Source organism: Argiope bruennichi, chromosome X1 (assembly GCF_947563725.1).
Source record: "Argiope bruennichi chromosome X1, qqArgBrue1.1, whole genome shotgun sequence".
NCBI lineage: Eukaryota > Metazoa > Arthropoda > Arachnida > Araneae > Araneidae > Argiope > Argiope bruennichi.
Genome location: NC_079162.1, coordinates 105,003,959 through 105,026,613, shown reverse-complemented (window position 1 = coordinate 105,026,613; position 22,655 = coordinate 105,003,959). Strand labels below are relative to the sequence as shown.

General features: G+C 28.6%; 1 protein-coding gene across 2 annotated transcripts in view; it reads right to left on the bottom strand.

Moving 5' to 3' along the window:
- Positions 1–1,142: 1,142 nt before the first annotated feature.
- The window catches only part of LOC129958311 (homeotic protein antennapedia-like), a 202,684-nt gene continuing 181,171 nt past the window's right edge, over positions 1,143–22,655 (bottom strand). For both annotated transcript variants that reach the window (XM_056070709.1, XM_056070708.1), the window contains one exon: positions 1,143–1,959. In XM_056070709.1, coding sequence (XP_055926684.1) covers positions 1,697–1,959 — 263 coding nt within the window. In that variant the 3' untranslated portion in view covers positions 1,143–1,696. The remainder of the gene's footprint in view (positions 1,960–22,655) is intronic.

Here is a 22,655-nt window from a genome sequence, read left to right as displayed (position 1 = left end):
AATATTCCAATTGAAAACATTTTTCGAAACATCTTAAGATGCATGCTTCATTAATTATATATGGTTCTAGTAACAACAAATGAGAAAGTATTCCATTTGTTCTGAATTTCATTATGCAACTACTAATTATAATTATTAATACATTACTTTCAATTTATTTTCCACAAGCCTTCTTTTAACGATAAATTATGCATGCTTTTGTTTAGCTGTTGGTGCAAGGACATAAACATTTAAGAACAATAATCACACTTAACAATATACGTATAACTAAAATCACCAGATGACTTTTAGCTACATTATTTACATTGTTACGTATATAATATGTTTAAAATAGGAATGGGTTTCAAATCCTTTTTCTAAGCTTTTTTTTTTTTCATAAAATAAACCTCGCGTGGATAAACAAAATTGTTGAATAAATTATAACTGCCATATTACTTACTCCATAAAAATATTGTGTTTAAATATTTTTATTAATGTTTTTTTCAATAAGAGTAGGTTGGTTACCACACAATATTTTAGCGACAGATTTAAATGTTGTATTTTTAAAGGAATTACGAACGTTCATAAAAATTGTATACACATAACATTTAAACTTTTCTTGCAATTGCTTACAAAACAGAAACCGGGAAAATCAGCAAGGCAAAGTTATAGTTTAATTTTAAGCTTGATTCGCCTTGCTTTTTAAGTGAATCCAATTTCATTGAAATCCAAAAAGAGATTCTGGCAGGTACATTTTAAGTACATAGAGTTCTAAAAATTCTATCTGAGAAAATAACAAAAACAAAGATCGAAAGAAAACAAAAAAAGTAACATTTCACCAGTATTTTTCATCAATTACAACATATAACACACATTTAAACACAAAAATATGCTTCACGAAGACTGGCATGTTCACTGATAGATTAGTCATCTAAAAAAATGTTGAACTTTCACCACTTTACAGCTCCGTGCTTTTTTTCAATCCAAATAGCTCAGCTGCGAATTGATTTATTTTTCTAATCCCAAAGTCAAGGTTTTTTTTTAGACAAACTTATGCTCATTTTCTTTTTTTTAGATGTACATGTAAAATAGTTCGTTCGATCTTTCTGCAGCTTCGCTTTTAAAAAGACTTTGAAATACTTCAGCTTGGAGACACATTGCACTTTCTTTTCGAAAAAGATATCATTTACAGTTTCTGCAATCTCATACAAAACTTACCATTGAAATAAAACATGCTAGACTGTACAAATGGGAATTTACAAGGAATAAAGAACACGACTCAGATGCTAATAATGTAATTTGTTAATTTGCCAAATAGATATAGGTGAAAACAAACCATCATCACATTCTTCTTCTATGATCAAAATTGATGAAGAGTAATAAACACTTACTAACCATCCCTGTTTGGCAGTCTTGGTGTATTTGGTTCAATGGAGGAACATTTCCGATTTAATGTACCGATTTTAAACCTTTTCTGAGTCATTTAATCAGTCTTCTAGATATGTGTATTGGTGTGAGAATAGCGTTCGGTTTCCTTGTAAATTTTACTACCAGAACAAGAATCGATGTGTTTCATTTACAGATGACACGAAATGAGAATCAGAGTGACAAATCAAACCGATAAATTAAACCTAACTTTATACTTCTACCAAAGTTTTTCCACAAAGCCAGATGGAGAGATGAAAATCAAAATGGACTCAGAGAACTCTTCGTCCGTTCACTGTTGTGGATGTTCTCCCAGATGGGTGAGCTCAGGGGGTGTAGGGCCCATAGTTAGACCAGCCTCTAACTTGGCCTTATTTTCTTTCTTCCACTTCATGCGGCGATTCTGAAACCAAATTTTAATTTGTCTCTCTGTGAGGCATAGAGCATGAGCGATTTCAATACGCCTTCGTCGGGTCAGGTAACGATTGAAGTGAAATTCTTTTTCCAACTCCAGAGTTTGATAGCGGGTGTAAGTCTGTCGTCCTCGTTTCCTTTCTATATAAAAAAAAAACCAAATAATATTTTATTAAACGAATTATTATAATAGTTATAATGAAATAGAAATAATATTCTATGAAATTAAAATACAAGAAAAATACTTCAAAAAAAACTGTGACTTTTAAAATTCTTTAAAAAATATCTTTAGAAGTATAAGCATATTATTCAATCTAAATTAATCTCATTACATTAAAAGCTTTGAAAAGAGTTTTAACTTCTCGTCAGAATAATGCATCGGCCATTAATTTATGCCTTTTTTTTATTTATATTCTTTGAAATTTCTAAATGATAAAAGATCTACTTAATATTTTTTTTTAAATTCTGATTAATATAACCAGCTTGTATATAATTTTATCCACTTTCCTCAATACTAAAGCAGATTTGATTTTTGTGACTTTCCTTACTTTACGTTCTGCTTTAGTACCAAGTCAATACACATATGCATACCACAGTTTATTTTTTCATATCAAAAGACATATAATTTTCTTATAAATTGATCCAAACATCAAAGGGTATCTCAAACTTCACGTTGATAAAAAATAACAGCCATCAATAAAATAAGCAAAGCAATTAATAAGAAATTTGAAGAACTAGAAAAAACATATTAATTTTATGAGAGTAGCAGTTTAATATCAAGTTTTTTTTTTATATAACTATCAGGAAACCAAAACGATATATTAAAATCATACTAAATCTTATTAGGAGAGTTAAAACTGGATGCATAGAGATTTTCAGCTCCCTAATTGGAAAAAACTACCCGTAATATAATAATAATAATTAAACCTGCTATTTAAAGCCCATTTTCCCTTTATATGTTGTTTTGATGGTTATAGAGAAAGGGAGATAAGAAAGATTCGAATGGACAGCTTTCATTTTTCACAGTGGTTTCCCATTCACTTTTTAATTTATATCTCTACCATTTTTATAGGAAAAATACAGAATTATTAGTCTAACGACATTCAGATATTAATGAGTGGAAGTATCAAAGAGCAAATCCAGATCTTTAGTCGAAGTTACCCATCAAGGAGAAAATGGAATGAATGTACAATTGTGTATGGATGAAGAAACGGAAATCAATGATTTAAATATCTGAATTTAAAAAAAATAATAATATGTATATATTTAGAAGATGCGTTTGATTAATATGAGACTTTTTAGCATTTCTTTCGGCTTCTTTATGTATCCCTAAATTTTCTCGCATTTCTCGAATGAATCACTCGGAAGTATTCTAAACAGGCTTGATAATGTATTGCACGCATATATCTGACGAATTCTTAAGTATGTATTGTATTCTTTGGATGTAAGCTTATATAAAACTGGAAACTATAAGAATTTTGGGTGCCATAAATATTTTATTAATCATCCTACAGAAACAAATCTAAAAATTCCAGAAAATATTTAATTTTCAGCATACAAAGAATAAATTTTGAAAGCTGCGTTTAATATGAATTAAAATTCAGGTGATTTGCACGCTTTTCAGATGAACTTGGTATGGTAAGCTTGCGAAAAGAACATTTCCACCGAGCCCATTCTTTGCACAGGGTCGTGACTTTCTCCTTTATCATTCTGGGCCTAAACGAAGAAAATTGCATTTGAGAAATGTTACAGAGTTTTCTCTTACAATAAAGAAAGAAAGGAAATTAAGAAGCAAAGCGTATTAAAAGTTAAAAATAAACGTATTGCACGCCTCTCACTTTATTTTTTAAGAATTTGTTGAATAATTATAATTTATTGAATGGTCTAATTTGAATTTTATTTATATTCAGCAATGAAAAATCTATTAATTGCTGTAAACAAATAAGTGTTTATAAGATAATAAAAATTATTTAGAAAAATTTAAAGAATTATTAAAGTATTAAATTGCACTAAACTACACTTAAAGCTATGTGATGTGCTTAAACTCAGAATATAGATTTTTTGCGATGAATAATAACAATAATGAAAAAAAGAATTATTTCTTATCAATAATCTTAGGATTTTTTAGACCTATTCAGCTGTAGATTTGTAAAAAACTCAGGGCATGTCCATGTTCAATTATAAAAGAGATGATTTCCATGAATTGAAAACAATTTCACCTGAAATTTTATTTTTAATAAATCGCGACTTATACTTTTGATGCCTTTTGTATCTTATTAATAATAAGTGTTTTGTTTGCGGAGGCGTGCTCAAGCTCATGAGGTTCGATAATTTAAAAAAATTCACTTTTATAGAATTTTAATTCCTTTTTTCCTATCTTAATGCATGTTTTAAGAAGTTTATTAGATATGGGTAACCAGGAGAATACCTATGTAATTAAAAATTCTCATAAAACAACCTTCATTCTAGAATATCTGAATTAATTGCTTCCAGTTATAATTTCTTTCAAAGCTTAATCATTCCTTACCAGTCGTAATGAGTTTTGAAATAACAAATTATTAACTGAACTGGCTTCAAACTGAAAAAACTAACGAAATAAAAGCCTGAATCGATTCAATCAGAACTAATATAATTTTTTTTCTATTTTATTTGCTAAAGTCTCCTTTCTTTTCTTACTCTCTCTCCCTCCCTCTCTTTTTCACATTTTCAGTCACTTCTATTTTACCCAGGACTAGTGAACTTGATTAGATTGATATTCAACATATTTCAACCACTGTTTGTTACAGTAAAAATTAGCTTTTTTAGTGTTTCTCAGTTTTATTACGAAGAAAGCTCAACATTTACACTGTTGGAAGACAATAATTTGGAAATAAAGGATATGGGAAAAACTTTTAGGATTTCAATTTCTCTTTGCTTGCAGTCATAACTCTCCTTTGTTGTACATACAAAAGACTGTATAATTATTGGATCACCTTATCAAATTATATAATTAATTAATTCGTCAATTATGCATTTTAACTAAAACCTTAACGGGTACGATGGAATCGGTTTGTAAAACAGTTTTCCTCAAAGCTAAATAACCATTATAATTACAGAACTGAATTTTTTGGTCACTAGAGGAAAGTGGCATGAGCTAGCTGGTATGATTTTTAACCCGGAACGAATATTATTTTATTTTTAGTCACTTTTTTGAGTTGCCAAAATTAACTATTTGGCAGCTGGGTCAAACCAAAGAAAAAATTTCGTTACGGTTCATATTTAATATTTTTTTTAAAGAAAAAAAAAGGTCTGCTTAGATCGATTAATAATTTTAACTAAGAAAAATGAAAGAAATTTTTTTTCATTAAAATAATGATCATTTAAATTTAATAATTCTGAAGAATTTTTTTAAGTTTTAAAATATGATGAAAACGAATACGAATATTAATACCGAGACTTCGTTTAATTGAATAATACAGTGTAATAACTTTAAAGGTTTCTTTTTTAAAATTAATTTCTTACCTGGCAAGTGACCAGTCTCCATTCAGTATCAAAAGAAATTGAAAAGTATCTTGGAACCTTCAACTTTCCCAAATTGTTGTGGAATTTCAAGTTAAATATGGCTGGTCAGGGGCGCAAAGCTTTAAAAGACGTACTTAAGATGCTACCGCTTCAGCAATTTCTTATTCATTTTTTTATTTATTTAGTTACTTAAATACTTCAGCTGTATAAAATACGAGAAAATTAAGAAGATATATCTTCAGCTTACCTAACTTATAACTACGAAATTTAATTGTTTTTGATATTCAAAGATTATGTAATGTGACATTTAAAAAACTATATTATATTAACCAAAATTTTAATATAGAATAAAGATATAATTTAATAATATCATCATTATAATTTCAGTAATATCATTAATTTAAATTCGTATTAAATTTTCAAAGAAAATCTGCTTATTCCATGTTTTGTCTACGTTCATTAATAAGGAACATATGTTTTGTGACTGGTGAATGCAAAAAATTTGATAAAAAGTTTCATTTTTTAAGCTTTAGTTTTAACAAACTTCTTTGAAAGAGTCTATATAGTTTGTCTTTCTCCTGTTGCTTCACGAGCCTATTTCAACAGATATTTGAGTTACATCAACGGAAAACTCTATATTGATTGAGGGAGAAAAATTGCATAGAGAAAAGGGAAAATTCCAAACAAATTAATTAATCTTTTTTTTAAAAAAAAATAGGGATTGCATAAATAAAACTAGGAAACACTAAAAAAGTTATAGCAGATGAATAATCTCTTTGCCAACTCTTTTAGTCAACGGATACTAAAATTTTCAGAATGAAGGTTGTTTCTCAAAGAATTTGAAAAATGGTCGGTCCTTTTCTAACGCAGAACAAGAATACTGATGTAACTTCGAGGCTTAACAGTTTAGTCATTGTTGTCGACAGGTTTCGTATGTGGGCCATAAATCTCTCATACCCTCTTTCCCTTTTATCTTTACCTGAAATCGGAGAAACTCCCCGTGGTCTGGCTGTCTCTTCTATTCGGATACTGTTTTGTTTGTTTAGACCGATCCCTTGAAGTAGTCAAGTTGCTTCCAGTCAATTGAGTTGTTTGACTACAGGAGAGGCAGACCCATTCGTAGAAATGAAACACAAGGATTGAATTTCGGATCTACTTAAAGGTAAGCGCTTTTCCTTTCAAACAAAATATGATAAAAATGTCTTCAGAAATTTTAATGGGAATTTGTATTGTAAGAATTTTAAAATGAATGTATTTTTAAGGCAGATCTATAAGTATTGAACTTTATGCTACTTTACTGAGATAAGATGTTTTAAAACAAAAGTTTATAATGTTTGAGGCAAATGGAGATTTCTGTCTCTTAGCAATTTTTCCAGGTAACAAGTTATCTTCATAAGCACTCATAGAAAGGAAAGGAGATGAAAAAGAAGATTTGTTGCACTGTAAGGATAAAGTCTGTGAATGTCATTATTAGTAATATTATTTGAAAAAATTTTTCCTTGTTTTTAAAAGCGATGCATCTTAAGTGCGTCTCATAAGCTTGCAGGTCAAATGTTATTTTTCCTTTTGTTCTTTACGAATCCTTCTTCTGAATGGCAAACACAAAAACCACTTATTGTGTTTTGCTTAGTATATCATAAGATTTTTTTTAAAAAAAAATCTTGCTTAGTATATCAACAGATAATTTGATCCTTGCTTAGTATGCCAACTCACTCATTGACTTTTATACAGAGCTATCAATACAGTCACCCATCGAGTTCTTGGCCAAATATATTCAACGGCGTGTCCATGCGGCAATAGTTTTTCTTTTAAATCTACGCACGAAATACTTCGCGATTAGTGGGAATTAAACAAACAATTACATAATCAAAAATTTGCAAGAGATTGCGAAGAAAAAAACTTATTCATCAGAATATAATTTTTGAACGCATATTTATTCTGTTATTCTTTCGGGTTTACCAGGACACATACTACAAAAACAAAACCAGAGCATGTCAACCTTTTTCCATTTGCCCCATCCCCTCCTTTTATATTCCAAAAATATTTCATGTCCTCAAAATTATTCTTCAAATGTGTATGGTAAATAAGATTGGTCAAAGAGGCATGAACTAATTTTTACCAAAAAGAATTAGTGAATTTGCTTGTTAGCTTCTACTGATGAATCAGCCATAAGTATACCTGCTTATGCTTCCGCCTGTTGAGAGGAAGAAGAGGTCGGAACGCATATTTTAAAAAGTTCTAATATAAACTTTTAAAAATACTTACGGAATTTCCACTTCATATTAAGAATTAGTAAAATGCTGTTGCAACTGCTTCTAAATCCTTCTCATTCATAATTTAGGCAGCATATTTGCATAAGAATAACCTTTTTTTTTTAATTTCAGACAAAATTCATTAATTTTTCCTTTGTATAGTATTTATTTAAAACTTTCTTTGAATCAATAATTATCTCAATTGAATTTTGATCCCCTGTCACCTCATTTTCATCGTCCCAATTACGATGCCTGGAAAAATGTTAGTGTAATGAGGTGGCAAAAATTACTAACAGTCAGGATTATTATAGTGTTCAGGGAAAGACAAAATAAACCATTTCTTTTACATCTCATTATCACTCTGTAATATAATTGTTAGTTACAAGTATATAAATGGATCTTCTTTTGGTTTTGCCAGTATCTAATATAATCTCTCGTCAATCTCATAGAAAAAGAAACCATTTGATTGTAAGAAAATTAAACGGTACACATCTTCTAAATCATTCGATAGGAAATGGAGTCTTAAAAGCAGAAACACAAGATCTGAGTACCAAAATCAACCTTATGAAAATTACACATAATGTTGTCATTTAACTTCAAATGACATGATTTTTTTATTGTCATAGCTAAAAATAAACTGACGAATTTGCATCTAAATGATATATTTATGAAAATAAAAAGAAAAAGCGAATTTTTTTAAAAAAACTGTATTGCTTTATAAGTTCCAAGCAACAGCTATTAATTTTATATCACTATACATCAATTAAACAAAATTTATACCATTGAAATTACAAATTAAATTTAAAAACAAAGGTTTTAATCGTTTAAACATCTTTTTTCAATTCTTTAAAATGTTATATTAAACGCAATTTGCAATTGCAATGTTAATATTAAATGCGATTTGGATTTATAGATACGACAGAAAGATCAGATGCTATCAATATGATAATTAAAAATCTTACGACATGTCATTATCGAATTTTAACACTATTCCTCTAATTTTTTAATTTTTTTAATTATATATATCCATTTCATACTACAAGTCACAATAATTCCCTTTTTATAGACTTTACGCTATTCCTTTCATACTTTTTGATATAAAATCAAAATTAGGACTATTTTTCACGTTTAGTAGGTCTCTAGTACATGAATAAACATCCATTTATCTTCACATCACTTAATCAACAGGTGAAAAGAATCCATTTATAAAAATTTTGACAAAAATGAAATGCTGAGCTTGCGCGGATGTCGATTTGTCACTTCGCAATATTTTAATATACCTCGTGGATATGATTTATCGCTACGATATTATATATAAATCGACTCCAAATGTTGAGGTTCGTACGAATGATGGCAGCACTTGCCGTTCCTGACTTTTTATCATCGAGACTTGCTCTTAAATTGCAAACAATAATCACAGATGGTCCCCGGGATGCATGTTATTAGCATAGAAGCAAAATACGAGAGACATTTTCCATCTAATCTCCCCCCATTAATCTTCCTCGCAAATCCCACGATCGTCTTATCTCTGGAACTGTCCGATTCCTTTTAATCCAATTAAAGCGGCACTGACGTTGCATTTCATAATTTAGACGGATGGCTTGACGCAGTTAATAAGAAAGAATGGCTCGGATACGAATTTTTTCGGAATATTTCAAACTGGAAAGGACGGTGTTTGACGTCGGTGGGACCTTTTCCCTGATTCGCTCTTACCGGGAAATAAGTTGTACAGAGGGTGAGGGGGAATTTAAAATTCCATCCAATAAATCACTCCGAAGCGCCGGAGGGGACTGTATAAAGATATTCCAATATGTATTGATAGGTCGATTTCACTTCAGTAAAAATGTGCTTGTGATATTTACATCTCAATCTAGCTAAGTTGATTTCTTTGAATCAAAGTAAAAAGAAATTTCTTTAAAGGCAATACAAAAATCGTATACAGAATGAAAAATGAGAGGATAATTTAGTTTTTGTAACTTGAAGTAACAATGTCAATATTTTTAATGTATTTCTTATTTATTTATTTTACTTTAGCAAACAGTTTAATAATTCAGTATTCTAATTCTTGTTGCTAATATTATTGCTGCTTATGGTATTGTTACTAATTCCTTGATTTTCAAATGAAAATTTAATTCTTCGGAGCTTTCTTTTTAATCCAAAAAGTTTAACTACCAAAAACTACTAAAACAGGAAACGACAGCATTTAAAAATCTTCGAAATATACACACAAAATAAATAAGAAAACGACTATCTTTTAAATCGTGAAACAAAATCGTCAAAAATGTAATACACTGGTAATAAAATGAAAATGAAATTGAAAAAGTACTTGATTAAATTTGATGTGTGAGCGACAGAACAATACCAATAGACACATAAAAAAGTTTTGCTTTGATTTTTTTTTTTGACTTAAAAAATAGATAGTATTTATACTTGATAGTACTCGAATATATTATACTAATCAAATTTTCATTTGAATAGACATGGTCAAAAATATTTGAACTTGATTTTTTTCTTTGATATATAATGCATTTGAAATTAAAAAGAATCAAAAAATTTTTATTTAATAAGTAGATTCACACCTTTTTGTTTTATTTATTACATGATCTAAACGATTTAATTTCCCGATTACAATTATTATTTTTTAAGTAACTGGTTTAATACTTTATAGAGATAAATGAGGAAAAAATATCACATTAATTTTAATTAAGCTATATTTTTTTATAACCTACACCAATCCAGCCTACTTAAATATAAAGCCTAGTAAAAGCCAGTGGGTGAAATTATAACCATTGTCTCTAGATTGGCAATAATTAAAATATGTACAAAATGAAACGTATATCTAATTAGCTATATATTTTTTGCTATTTTGTTTATATTTCAAAGTTATTTCACATTTAAATCTTTTATATTCGTCAAGTATTTTTAATACTTACAACAAATCGTCTACAATTTGTGTCTGATTTCTTCCTTTATTTCATTAGTTTACAATGAAAAATTTCTCTCTCTCTCTCTCTCTCTCTCTCTCTTTTTTTTTTTTTTCCTTCGAGAAATATTTTAATAATGAATCTGTTTGATCTATTTCCATGATTTAAAGAACACCAATTCATTTAATCCCAAACGTGATTTGTGGAATGCCCCAAAGTGTGGAAAAGAGGGTGGAATTTGATAAAGAGCCCGGAAACCGTGGTGGGAGTAGGGTGAAGGGAACAGAAGAAAAATCTCGCCGTTGCTAGATAGATGCTCTCAATGTTTTGCTGCACGTTCATCATGAGACATGATGATCGAGCACCGGAACCCATGATTTAAGGCAAAGAATGGGAAAGATAAGAACTGGATAAAATGCGAATTTCTCGCATCGACGGCACAGAAAAAAAAATATTAATAAAGATTAAAAATTTCGCCCCAATAGATAGCAGTTTAAATGTTCGATAAATTTGAGTACTTTCAAATGGCATGAGCGTTTTTTCCCGCACACTTTGGTGTTTACTCTCGTAGATTTATTTGCATGTTGCAATAATGTGACAACGACAAGTCTTGGCGGATTTCACTTTTTCTTCCCCAACTGATTTACGACTGAAATCTATGGAAGAAAGAATTGCAGATAAACATCTATTCGTTAGAACCTCTAATAGGGTTCGCAGTTCTGATGCTTTTCTATTGGAAAAAACATACCTAGAGCAGAAATTTATTATCTTAAACGTAAATCTGGAAAATGCACTTTTTTTAAGCACAGTTTTAACACGAATTCTAATGCTTCGAGTCCTTGTATTTTTGTTTATTGTGTATTTTGCTTGAACTTAATTAACGTGAATTATTACATATAAATTCTTTCGACCATTAAGGATGGATACTTTAAAGCTAATGAATAAGGATATTTGAATTAACTTCACATTAGCTCAGCAAAGCAAATGTCAGTTAATATATTGATTAAAGTATCAGAATTTCAAAATGGAAAAACAAAATCTATCTTAAAAGATATGTAAATGCAATCAGATCATAAAATATCACTACTTCAATACTTTTTTAATTAAAAATAAAGTTAACTGGCATGAAATGTATCGTTAATATTCATAATTTTTGCGAAAAGGAGTCAGTGGTGGAAAAAGAAAACTTACACAATATTCCTTAAATAGAAGGATGTAATGTTGACATGTAAACCAAATGAAAAGTTGTTAACGAATCAAGTCATTCAGTTCAAGCATCACTTAAATACAGTATCATCGAATTTTCCCAATCAATCCATTTCTAAGTACTTCTAAAATCATTATTTCGTGAAGAAAAAAAAGAAGTTCATCTTGGCTACATTCTAGAATTATCAAATGTGTGTACTTCATTAATTTCTTTTTATGATCTGAATTTTTAAAATCTGAGTTTTTTATTTTACAGATTTTTTCCCCCTACTGTTCAAAGAACGGAATTGAATTTTCTTAAATATTTATTTTAAGTTTCAGCATATATGAATCGTTGCAACTCTCCTTTAAAAAAAAAAATCAACAATTTGGAAATTTCCCAGTGAAAGAAAAAAATTAAAATATTTATTAGGGTAAAATAAACTCCACGTTTCAATATTCATTTAAAGATCGTTTCCTTTTTCCAGAAGTTATAAACAATTTAGAATTGAAGAATCTTACAATTAAACTACAACAAAAGATCATAAGACACATGAAATGTCGAATCATTAAATAGCAGAATGCTAATTTTTCATGATGCAAAATATCACATGTAATAATTCGATTTTAATATTTTATCGTAATTTCCATACCTATGCATAGATGATTGATAAGCAATTCGTCATTTAAAAAATTTCTCGAAACAAAGCAATAATCACGTAAATGTTTCATTAGTATTAATTCTTCCTTTTCCTTTCTTCTACAACGTATCTTAAAATTTAAATAATATCCTTTTAGACAATCACTTTCATGTCCTTACATTAAGAAGAACGCAAATTAGAGGAAGAAAAAAAAAGTTGATTTTTTCTTAGGAAGGACAGGTATTAGAGGAGGGGGGAGGAGATAGATGTAGCAACAGAATTCTTAAACGACTTAAAACAACTATTTCTTTCACTGCATATTCAGTTTGAAGAGTTAGCGATTTTTATGAAACGAAATGGGTGTGGCGCCGAAAAAAGAAAACTACGGAAAAGAATAATGTTATGAACAATTACTGTGAAGTTAAAAAGAAAGAAAAAAATGTAGTTTTCGCCTAAGAAATGTAAATTATTCTCTAATAGCCTGTTTCTAACTAAACTCATCAGCGAATAGCAACTCAGTTGATCCTTTAATCACTATCTAACTCATCTGATAAAGTGATCGCAACTTATCTTTCATCATTTTTTTTTTCTTTTTTTCTCTTCGCATTCGCCAGTGACCAGTACTTAATGAATCGAAATAATGTTAGGGGACCTTCCTAATATTATCGTGCTTTTCAGAAAAATCTGCTAGCATAACACAATACTAAAATTTTTCAAACAAATTTTGGAATTGATAACCATTCAAAATATTTCTTTTTTTCACGAAATTACTCATGCGTTTTTAAAAGATGAATAAATATGTCAGAATAATAATTTTTTTTTTCTTTTTTGAAAGGTGTAAATAATAATTAATCCATGTGTTTATTTATATTAATACATAAATGTTGCTTTAAAATTATCTTTAACTTTGAATAAAAGATAATTTGATTTGCCATTGTTCATCACATTTTTTAGATATAAAAGTCAAATGAAAGTAATATAAACTAAAACAAAATTCTGATACATTACTAAAAGCAATAAAGAATACCAAAAAAAACAACCCATCTTTATTTTATTTTCTAACTGCTTATTTTAATTAAAACTACTCTTCAAATTTAAAAGCTTCAAGAAGTTTTCAGAAATATTTTGAAAATAAAAGGAAAAAGGAGTGTGTGTATGGAGAAGGGGGGGGGAGGCACCTCAACAAAAATTTCCTATAACTTAATATACAGAAATTAAAAATATAATTGAAAATAATCGTCTTTTAAATACATATTTGAAAATTCTATATTCACTAAATATAAGAAAATAAAACATTAGTTCAATGATTTAGTCTATCTACTACGAGAAGTAAGTAACGAATTTTATGAAATGCGCATATATTTTAGTAGCTGACTGCTTAGATTTCTGTACTATGTCCTATGAAGACTTCGCGTTCAATTTAATGAAGGAATAGTGATTTCACAAATGAATTCCATTTTATTACTGTCCGTATCTAAACACAATTTCTCTTTGAAACCTTTAAAGAATTGTTATAATAATTATCAAGGTAAAAATAACGCACACATTTTAATATAAAAAACGAAATTTAGAATTTCATAGGGAGTAAAGAAAATAGTATTAAGTCATAAAGAAGGTATATTATAGTACTATAGGTAACAGTCGATAATAAAATTGAAGGTATGATATAATAGCATATATACCTATAGTCAACTTATTAAAAAATGACGTAGCTTTATTACCATACATCTAAAAATAAAATCACTTTGGTTGCATATTAATATTATAAAGTGCTTATTCATATTATCGCAATAAATATTGTTAATTATATCGCAAATGAAAACGCCTAAGCAAAAATTACTGTTGACTTGATGTTGAGCTTCCATGTTAACTATTAACCCACCGTTTATACTCCCCTTTATGTTTATTTTTGTAAGTTGTAACTATAGACATTTGTATAAATTTTGATTAGAAAAAAAAAAAAAAAGATTTTTTAGATTACCTGAATAATTTTGAAGAATGGAAAAAGGTATATAAGACGTATGCTTGGTGCATACGTTTTAGATGCTGTTTTATGATTAGCATATAAATATAATGGTAAAGGAGCTTGTTCAGATTTCTAAATACTATGAACATTGATTTGTGAAAGTTAGCCTTTACTTTAAATCCTGTGTAATATTTATTTATTACAGGAACAGCACTGATAATTTTAAATGCATCGTTACGAATTCAAATAAATTGCTCAGCAGAAACTAAAAAAAATTAGAAATTTACGTTTAGGCGATTAAAATTGATATCACATTATATAGGAACAATTCGATAAATAATTCTATCAATAAGGCGAATTAAAAATAATCAGCCCAATAAGTTTTACATATATTCACAATGGTAAATAATTTTTTTTCCATTGTATGAAAATATATTTTTCTTTATATGTACAAATATTTTATTACTGTAGAAAATATAATTTGCAATGTACTTTATTTTTACCCTTGTTTTTCTTTTATAAAGAAAAATCATTTCGAATCATAATATGATGTATTGTTTTTAAAAATATAGTTCTCATTCTCAAAATGAAAAGATCCAATCCCATCTCAGAAACATTTTCCAAAATGTACGAACTGTCATAATATTAATCATATAAAGTTTGCATGCAAATTATCTTGAGAAAGTATTGATGATGTTTGAAGAGCAATGTTGCAATCGGATTCTCATCCGAATAATTTACACATTTGAAACTTACTCCGACACATGCAACAGCGTAACAATCTTTTTGATATGTTTCCGCAGGCAATCACGACTTATGAAATAAAATCGATCCAACTTCCATTACTCGGCGAAATCGCTTTCTTCTTACTCATTAAAATATTTTCCTCTTCCAATCTCCCCTCTCCTTCCTCAATATTGAAGGAGAAAAAGAGCGGTATAATTTTGTGAACATTAAGCCAATACACCAGCTGGCTGATTAGGCGAGCCGGGCCCAGATAAATACTGAAAATTGGAAAATTCCGATTATTCGAAAATGGAAGTGATAATGGATCGATTAAATTAGCAAAAAGAAAAGAAAGCGCGGGCGGGGAAAGAAGATTCTCTCTTTCGTTCCCCTCCCCTTTCTTCTTTATTCCCCTCTCATTCACTTTGTGCCCCTTCCACCTTTCCTTTTCGAATCAAAAGAAAGAACAGTTTTGATGTGAGACGCAGAACCCAGAATATCCAAAACTCACCATTATGTGAGGTACTCTTGATTTTCCCACACTGCCGTCTGCGTCCCCCCCCCCTTCTTCTTCTTCTTCTTTTTTTTCTTTTTTTTCAAATCATGTTTTCAATGATCTTTTCCAGGCAGACCTTGAATGAAATGACACACCTTGCCTTGAATAGTTGTTCCGCCGACCTTCTTTCCTCTGTGGAATTTACTAAAATTCTTTGCGTTGCGTTTTTGTTTTAATTAAAAATGAATTAAATTGCTTTAGCAACGATTGATTTTGTACCAAACAATTCATAGAGGGATGTGTGATTTCCTAGAATAGAAATACTAACATTCTACTCAAAGAATAATTATTTCGCTGCTTCAGTTCTGCTTATGATGAAACTATTCTTAAAAAGTGTTAAAACTGTGTGTCATTTTGAATAACATTGAAAGGTCGATACCATTCTTAAAAGGTTCTGGGAATATGGATATCACTGTTTTATTTCTTCCTCCAATTGCTAGTTGATCTTTGAATATTATGGTAATTGATTTTGTATGAAACGATTGATTTTATACGAAACAATCCATAGAGGGCTGTTTGATTTCACAGAATAGAAATACTAACATTCTACTCAAAGAATAAATATTTCGCTGCTTCAATTTTGCTTAAGGTGAAACTGTTTTTAAAAAGTCTTAAAAAACTGTGCGCTATTTTGAATAACACTGAATGGTCGATATCATTCTTAGAAGGTTCTGGAAATATGAATATCGTTGTTTTATTTCTTTCCTCCTATTGTTAGTTGATCTTTGAATGCTATTTTCATTATATTTACTTCTTCATAACATGTTTTGATAGCATTATGAATGTTGTCAACAGAATGACTATTTATAATAAAAATATTTATAGAGAGTTAATCCATTAATTCAAGTACTATAATTGCTAAAATCCCTAATTACTTTAAATTCTTTTAAATCTAAATACTCCCGCACTGTGATCGAGCAAGAATGAATTGCCTTTAAATCAATTTTACAAAAGTAAAATTCAATATTTCTCAACTAATACAAAACTTTGCGTAATTATTAATATCAAAGTATTAAGATGAAAAATAAATTAGTCAAAAATAATTTGAAAGAATAGTGAATTGCAACACCACTCAAATATGCAAAAAAGTTATCACCTTTTAATGCTCTGTTATATTTTCATTCATTTTTTTTTAAACATGATAAAAAAAAGTACCAAGCGGCGTGAAACTCACATACCAGGGTTTCTTTCCCCACAAATTACTCAGCATCCTCTTTCTTAAAAAAAAAGAAGAAAAAAAAATGCATGCAATGTGGGAAAGAGTTAACTCTAAATACTGTATTTATTTCACATTCATCCTTCACAGAACGAATACAATAAAGTACACAGCAGCTTAAAACTGTCTATACTATTAATTTTTATTAACTCCTCAACCACCTCATTTCTCCAGACACATTCTGTTAGAATAAATCATTTTTTGAAAGACCCAAAAAACAATGGAGTAATAAATATCAATTTAGGAAGCGCGCAGGCCCAGATTGTACGAGCTCATCAACAGATGTGTACTTAACGATGTGGGAAGCACACGCTTTCATTTTACAGATTCTTTTTATCACCTTTGTAATAGCTCAAGCAGTGGGTCTCAAACCGGTTTTCAGCTTTTAAAATGACTTATTAGCTTCGCAGTAGCCTTTGGAACTTATATTATCACCGGATTATTTTATTATTGCTGTGGTTAACTACAATCTTCAGTGAACAATCTAGTCATTACCAGTATTTACGATGTCTTAAAATAAAGTTTAGATCGCGTCACTCTTCTTATCAAGATAAATTGTTGCTCTTCATTAAAGAGCTGAGGTTTTCTATTGAATAAGAGTAAAATTAAGGTAATTAATACCGCAAAGATTTATTACCCGTCATAGTCATCACGAAATAAGTATTGTTCCTGTTAGTAAAGACCTTGTGAGCGTCTCGTGTCTAATTGATTATGGTGCTAAATTCTTGCGACTGTTTTTTCTGATTGATGCTGTCCACATAAAATCTGGACAGCTTTTTAAGTGTTTTAAAAGATTTGTTCTCTCTCTCTAAAGCAAATGTATTGCAGTTTTACATGAATTTTCACAATGACTTAATCATGATTTGACTGATGAGTTGCACGGTGATTTTAACACCTTTGAAAGGTAGATAAATTTCCCACAAAATGTGCTTTTTCTTTCAATGATAATAAATATTGATAATTAAAAAGAAAAAATTGTCGCGATTATATTTTGTAATGATCTGCGATTTCAAATAGCAAAATAATAATAATAAATGGTAAAAATAAAAATAAGAACAGTTAATATTCTTAACAGGAGAATGATTGTTACTTTATTCATATTGTTCAAATTTGCCGTTCTATATTTTTGAGAAAAAGACAAGAAATCTTTTACAGATAGAATATAAGTTACTGAAACATATTTTTAAAAATTACCAGCAAAAATATAACAAAGATGTTAATAAACATCTGATGCATTACTTATCACAACATTTATTCGATACCAAAATTATGAAGCCATCCTACTTCTCTTGTTTTTGATTATATATGTTATCAGTTTTTACTTAGATTTTGCTATCCAATGAAGTTTTTAATCAATATACAATATAATTTTTATTCAATAATTTGAGTTCATTCTAAGAGGGCTTTTCAACATGCTTCAAGAATTATAATTTGCTAAATATCTTCATGAAGGAAAAAAGATGCTACCGAATATTGCATTTTTTTCTACTATTGTCAAAGCGTTTGTCAATGATAGTATCTTTTATGTAAACCATAAAAACATTATATATATGTTTTCGCAATTCAGTCAGAACCATTATAATGTTCTTTGTTGAACAGTTCTGTTTTGCTAAAATAAAAGAAGGTTCCCCAATCAAATTAAGATAGTTTACCATAGAAGAATTTTTGACTTTATGGATTTTCAAAAAAAAAAAAAAAATCCTGTATTTATATTAATAATATTGCAATTTTCGAGAAAGTACAGTACTACAAAGTTGTGAAAAGCACAATTTAAATGTATCTGATCACTGATTGAATGGCAAACTCTTTTAAGAACTAAGTTCTCTGTAAATTAGCCAAACAATCGAAATTTCACTCATTACAGCTTACGGTTTTCGGTTCCTCAAAGAATACAGGATTATTTTCAAAGACTTTCAGCAAGAGATTAGATCCTTTTGGAATTTAAAACAGATCTTGCTTTCCTATTGTCGTAAGCTGAAAGGATCTTGCGACTTTTACAAGCCTGGAATTTTTAATTTGTTCAATTTTCTGTGAGATATAAATGCATCTCTTAGATTCCAAAACCACAGTGAACAAATACAAAATTTTATTTAAAAAATGTAATAAAATCGCACTCATTATGCATAATTTGTTTTATGAAATGTTTCAATTGTAATATTTGTAAGGAGATCACTGCTAACTTTTTCATTTGGTTTATTTCGAAACGTTAGGTCAATGGAGCATGAATTAAATTTATAATTTCAAAACAATAACTATATAGTTTCTAAAATATTAGTTTTAGGTCATTTAAGAAATTTTATTTATGAATATATTCAAATATATTTCCCATTGAATATATTTATTTTTCAAAAAAAAATTTTTTTTTGTTTCTAAATTTTAAATTAAACTTATAATCGTCAGATTTATCTTTGTACCATAGCACAAAATTTATTCAAGGCACTTTGTCATATTCTTATCAATTGCTGTATTGAAAAGCAGCGCAATATTTTTTCATTTTACTATTAAAGATTTCGATCACGTACGGAATCCATCAGATTTACTAAATAGACAGAAACATTATTTACTTTTTATCTATAATATATAGCAAAAGGTGATTTATATATTCCGGATAATCTGCTCTTTTTGGACAAGTCAAAACTGTATCATTATTACAATTAATGATATGTTTAATGTAACATTGTATAAATTTGAGGAAATTATTTAATCTATTATTGCTGGGAAGATTCCTAAAGTATCACAGTTAGTGAGCATCTAGTAACAAATCTAAGGCAAGTAGGATGTATATCTCATTAAAAAAACTTCATTCTGGGAAATTATGAAATGTTCCGAAACATTGCATTTCTTGTTTGTTGCGACCTTGAAAGATGGGAATTTCACTCAATATCGGAGCATCTAACGGTATTATTTCCGGTTAAGAATCGTGGCGCCATCTGTACATATTTTTTCAAAACGAAAACTCGGTGCAGAAAGAGTATTTCGAAACTTCATTAAAAAACCTTTTTAAAATAAATTGACAATCTATCAGTTATATTTATGAAAATATATATTAACATCTGCGCACAAGTGCACCTGCAGTCAATGTTATATTTTTATGTTTCGCCTTAAACTTCAAGGTCAATAGCCTGTCTGTTCGTCAAGAAAAATTGTAGTGGAATGAATTTAATTATAATTAATCTTTATAACGCAGTAGAAAATAAGCAATTACTTCCATTGCGAAATGTTTCAAAATAGAAGATTCTAAATTAAAAATCAAAAATATTAGAATGCTGAAAGTTACAAATTTCTTTCAATTGAAAACGAAAGACGGAAACAAATTTTTTTTTAATGAATTTGTCTATAAATTAACCACATCATATTTCACTGCACATTGTTATTTAGCATAACAAATGCCTAAAATCATTTCACCCTCCTAAAGCCTTTAATAAATCCAAAAAAATTATTTTTAATTATGTTTCATTTATTTTGTTGGAAGTGAGCTATAATTTGATATTATGAAGAGGAAATCTCATAAGAAGAAAGGGTTTTTTGTTTCTGTCACTACAACAATCTTTTGTTTTAGCTCCCTTTCAGACAACTCCAATCTGATAAAGAATTCTCAAGTGAGTTTTAACATTTATTAATCTGCATTTGTGTGAAAAAAATTATTCATAAAGTTACCAACCAGTCAGTGTAGATTTCAACCTCCAATAAATATGCTTTTAGATCTAAAAAACGTATAAGACTTGTAAATAAAATTTATATAGCATAATAATAAATTACTCGTTATAAATTATCTCTAATGTAAAAAATCTTTCCTTAAAAAAAGTTTCATTACAATAGAGCAGAAATCAAGTATCCCAATATCTTTTATTTCCACCTATTGACTCGAGTTTGAATACTTAATTGCAACAATTTCTAAATAGCTTCTTTCACATGTTTGTTTGTAATTTTTGGTAGTGCTGTTTTTAGATAATTGCGGTGCATTTCCAATAAGGATTTATTTTTTAAAAAAAATTTTAATAGCAATAGTTCAGAAGTACTTTCATATTTTGAGTAAAACTCGTACTCGATATTCATTTAAGGTAAACAAAATCTGGCAGTTTTTAATAAAACGGATCACATGATTCTCCACATTTGTTAAAAAGAAATTTAGAAGCAATAATTCTGATTATTTACCTTGGCAGTTGTTTCGTAAACATTTGGCGCCATCTGTGTGCTAAAAATGTCGAAATAGACTTACGGTTGTAATTATTTGATTAGAAGAATAAAAAGAAGGAAGTAAAAAAGTGGGAAGAAAAGAATTATAATAACTTGTAAAAAGAAAAATAATAGTAGGTTTGTAATCAAATTATCTTCCTCCCATATAAAGGGAATTAAAAAGAGAGAGAACGCACGGAAAAAATTAAACGCATCAAAAAAAGAAATAGCGTGCTTATTTTTTCGTCGCAAGCATTGTTCCATAAAACATTTGCACTTTTCCTGCGCTACTAAGCAACCGAACTTATGCGTGCTAGCATCGTGCGATGCCACAAAGGAGAAAATAACACTTGGAGACATGGTAAGATTCTGAGTTGGAACACGCACGCAACTTGTGAAAAAGATTTATGGATTCTAAAACAGCTTTATTAGAGAAATAATTCAATTACATTACTTTGATTCGTTTTAGAAGTTGCTCATTGCAACGAGCAATTTTTTTCATCATGAGTCATTACTGTCTAACTAATTATTGTTTACAGGAAACGAGAGAAAAAAAAAATTATAATCCAACTGATCTACTTCTAAGGGAATAATTAGATTTTATATAAAAACACATTTCATTGTATTTTTTAAATAATCAGCACTAAATGACAAATGTATCAGCAATAAAATGACTTTTTAATCAAACATTCTTTAGAGTTATATAAACCAGGTGATCTATCCTCAAAAGATTATATTAACTAAATTATATTTTTGTTGTTATAGATATATATTTTTATTTCTGTGTTAAAGTAATTTATAATTTTCTTGTTTTCTTTGTTCTTAATATCATTGTTTTTATCAATTTTGTATAACTTTGATTTGGATAGTTGTAATTTAATTTTTCGAAATTGCTCATTGCAAAAAGCAGATTTTTCATCTTGAGTCATTACTATCAAAGACCATCAAAAATTTTTATTTAAAAGAAATAATAATTAAAAAAAACAGAATTTAATTAAATTTTCTTTAGAGTGATATTATTCAAATTATCTACCTTAAGAGAATGAATTACATTTCAAAATAATTTTAAAATATTCTGCACTGAAGTAATATTTTAATCAACATTCTTTAAAATTATATAAACAAAATAATCTACCCTCAAAGGACTGTATCATTTAAATTATAATTTTATGTTATTCTTTTTAAAAATTCTGCAATGAAATAATCTCTAATTTTCTTGTTTTCTTTGTATTATTTTAATTTACATTTCTTCTAAATTTAAAAGTTAATTTCTAATCAAAATCAAATTTTTCAAATTTCATTTCACATATGAGAATACTGTAGATTTAATTTTATAGTTTTAGTAAGACTTTTACAATACAAACGATGCTTTCAGAAAAAAACATTTGAAGTATCATTTGTATTTCTACAAATTAACTTAAATGAACAAGGGGAAAAAAATAACTTTCATTCTGGAAGTACTTCATCTTTCGAATTGATTAGTTTTGAAATTCTTTCGTGAGTTATTGCAAAATCCAACTAAAGGTCGAAGTAATTCAAAGGTAAATGTAATTTCGAAACTCAAACGGAGACAAGAGCAATTCCTTTTACATAATAGAGTTTAGTAAGAAAAGGTTGGAGGAATGAAGATTGGTTAATCCATCACATAGCCTCCATTATCTTCGAAGGCAGAGAAAACAGGGGAAATTCTTTTC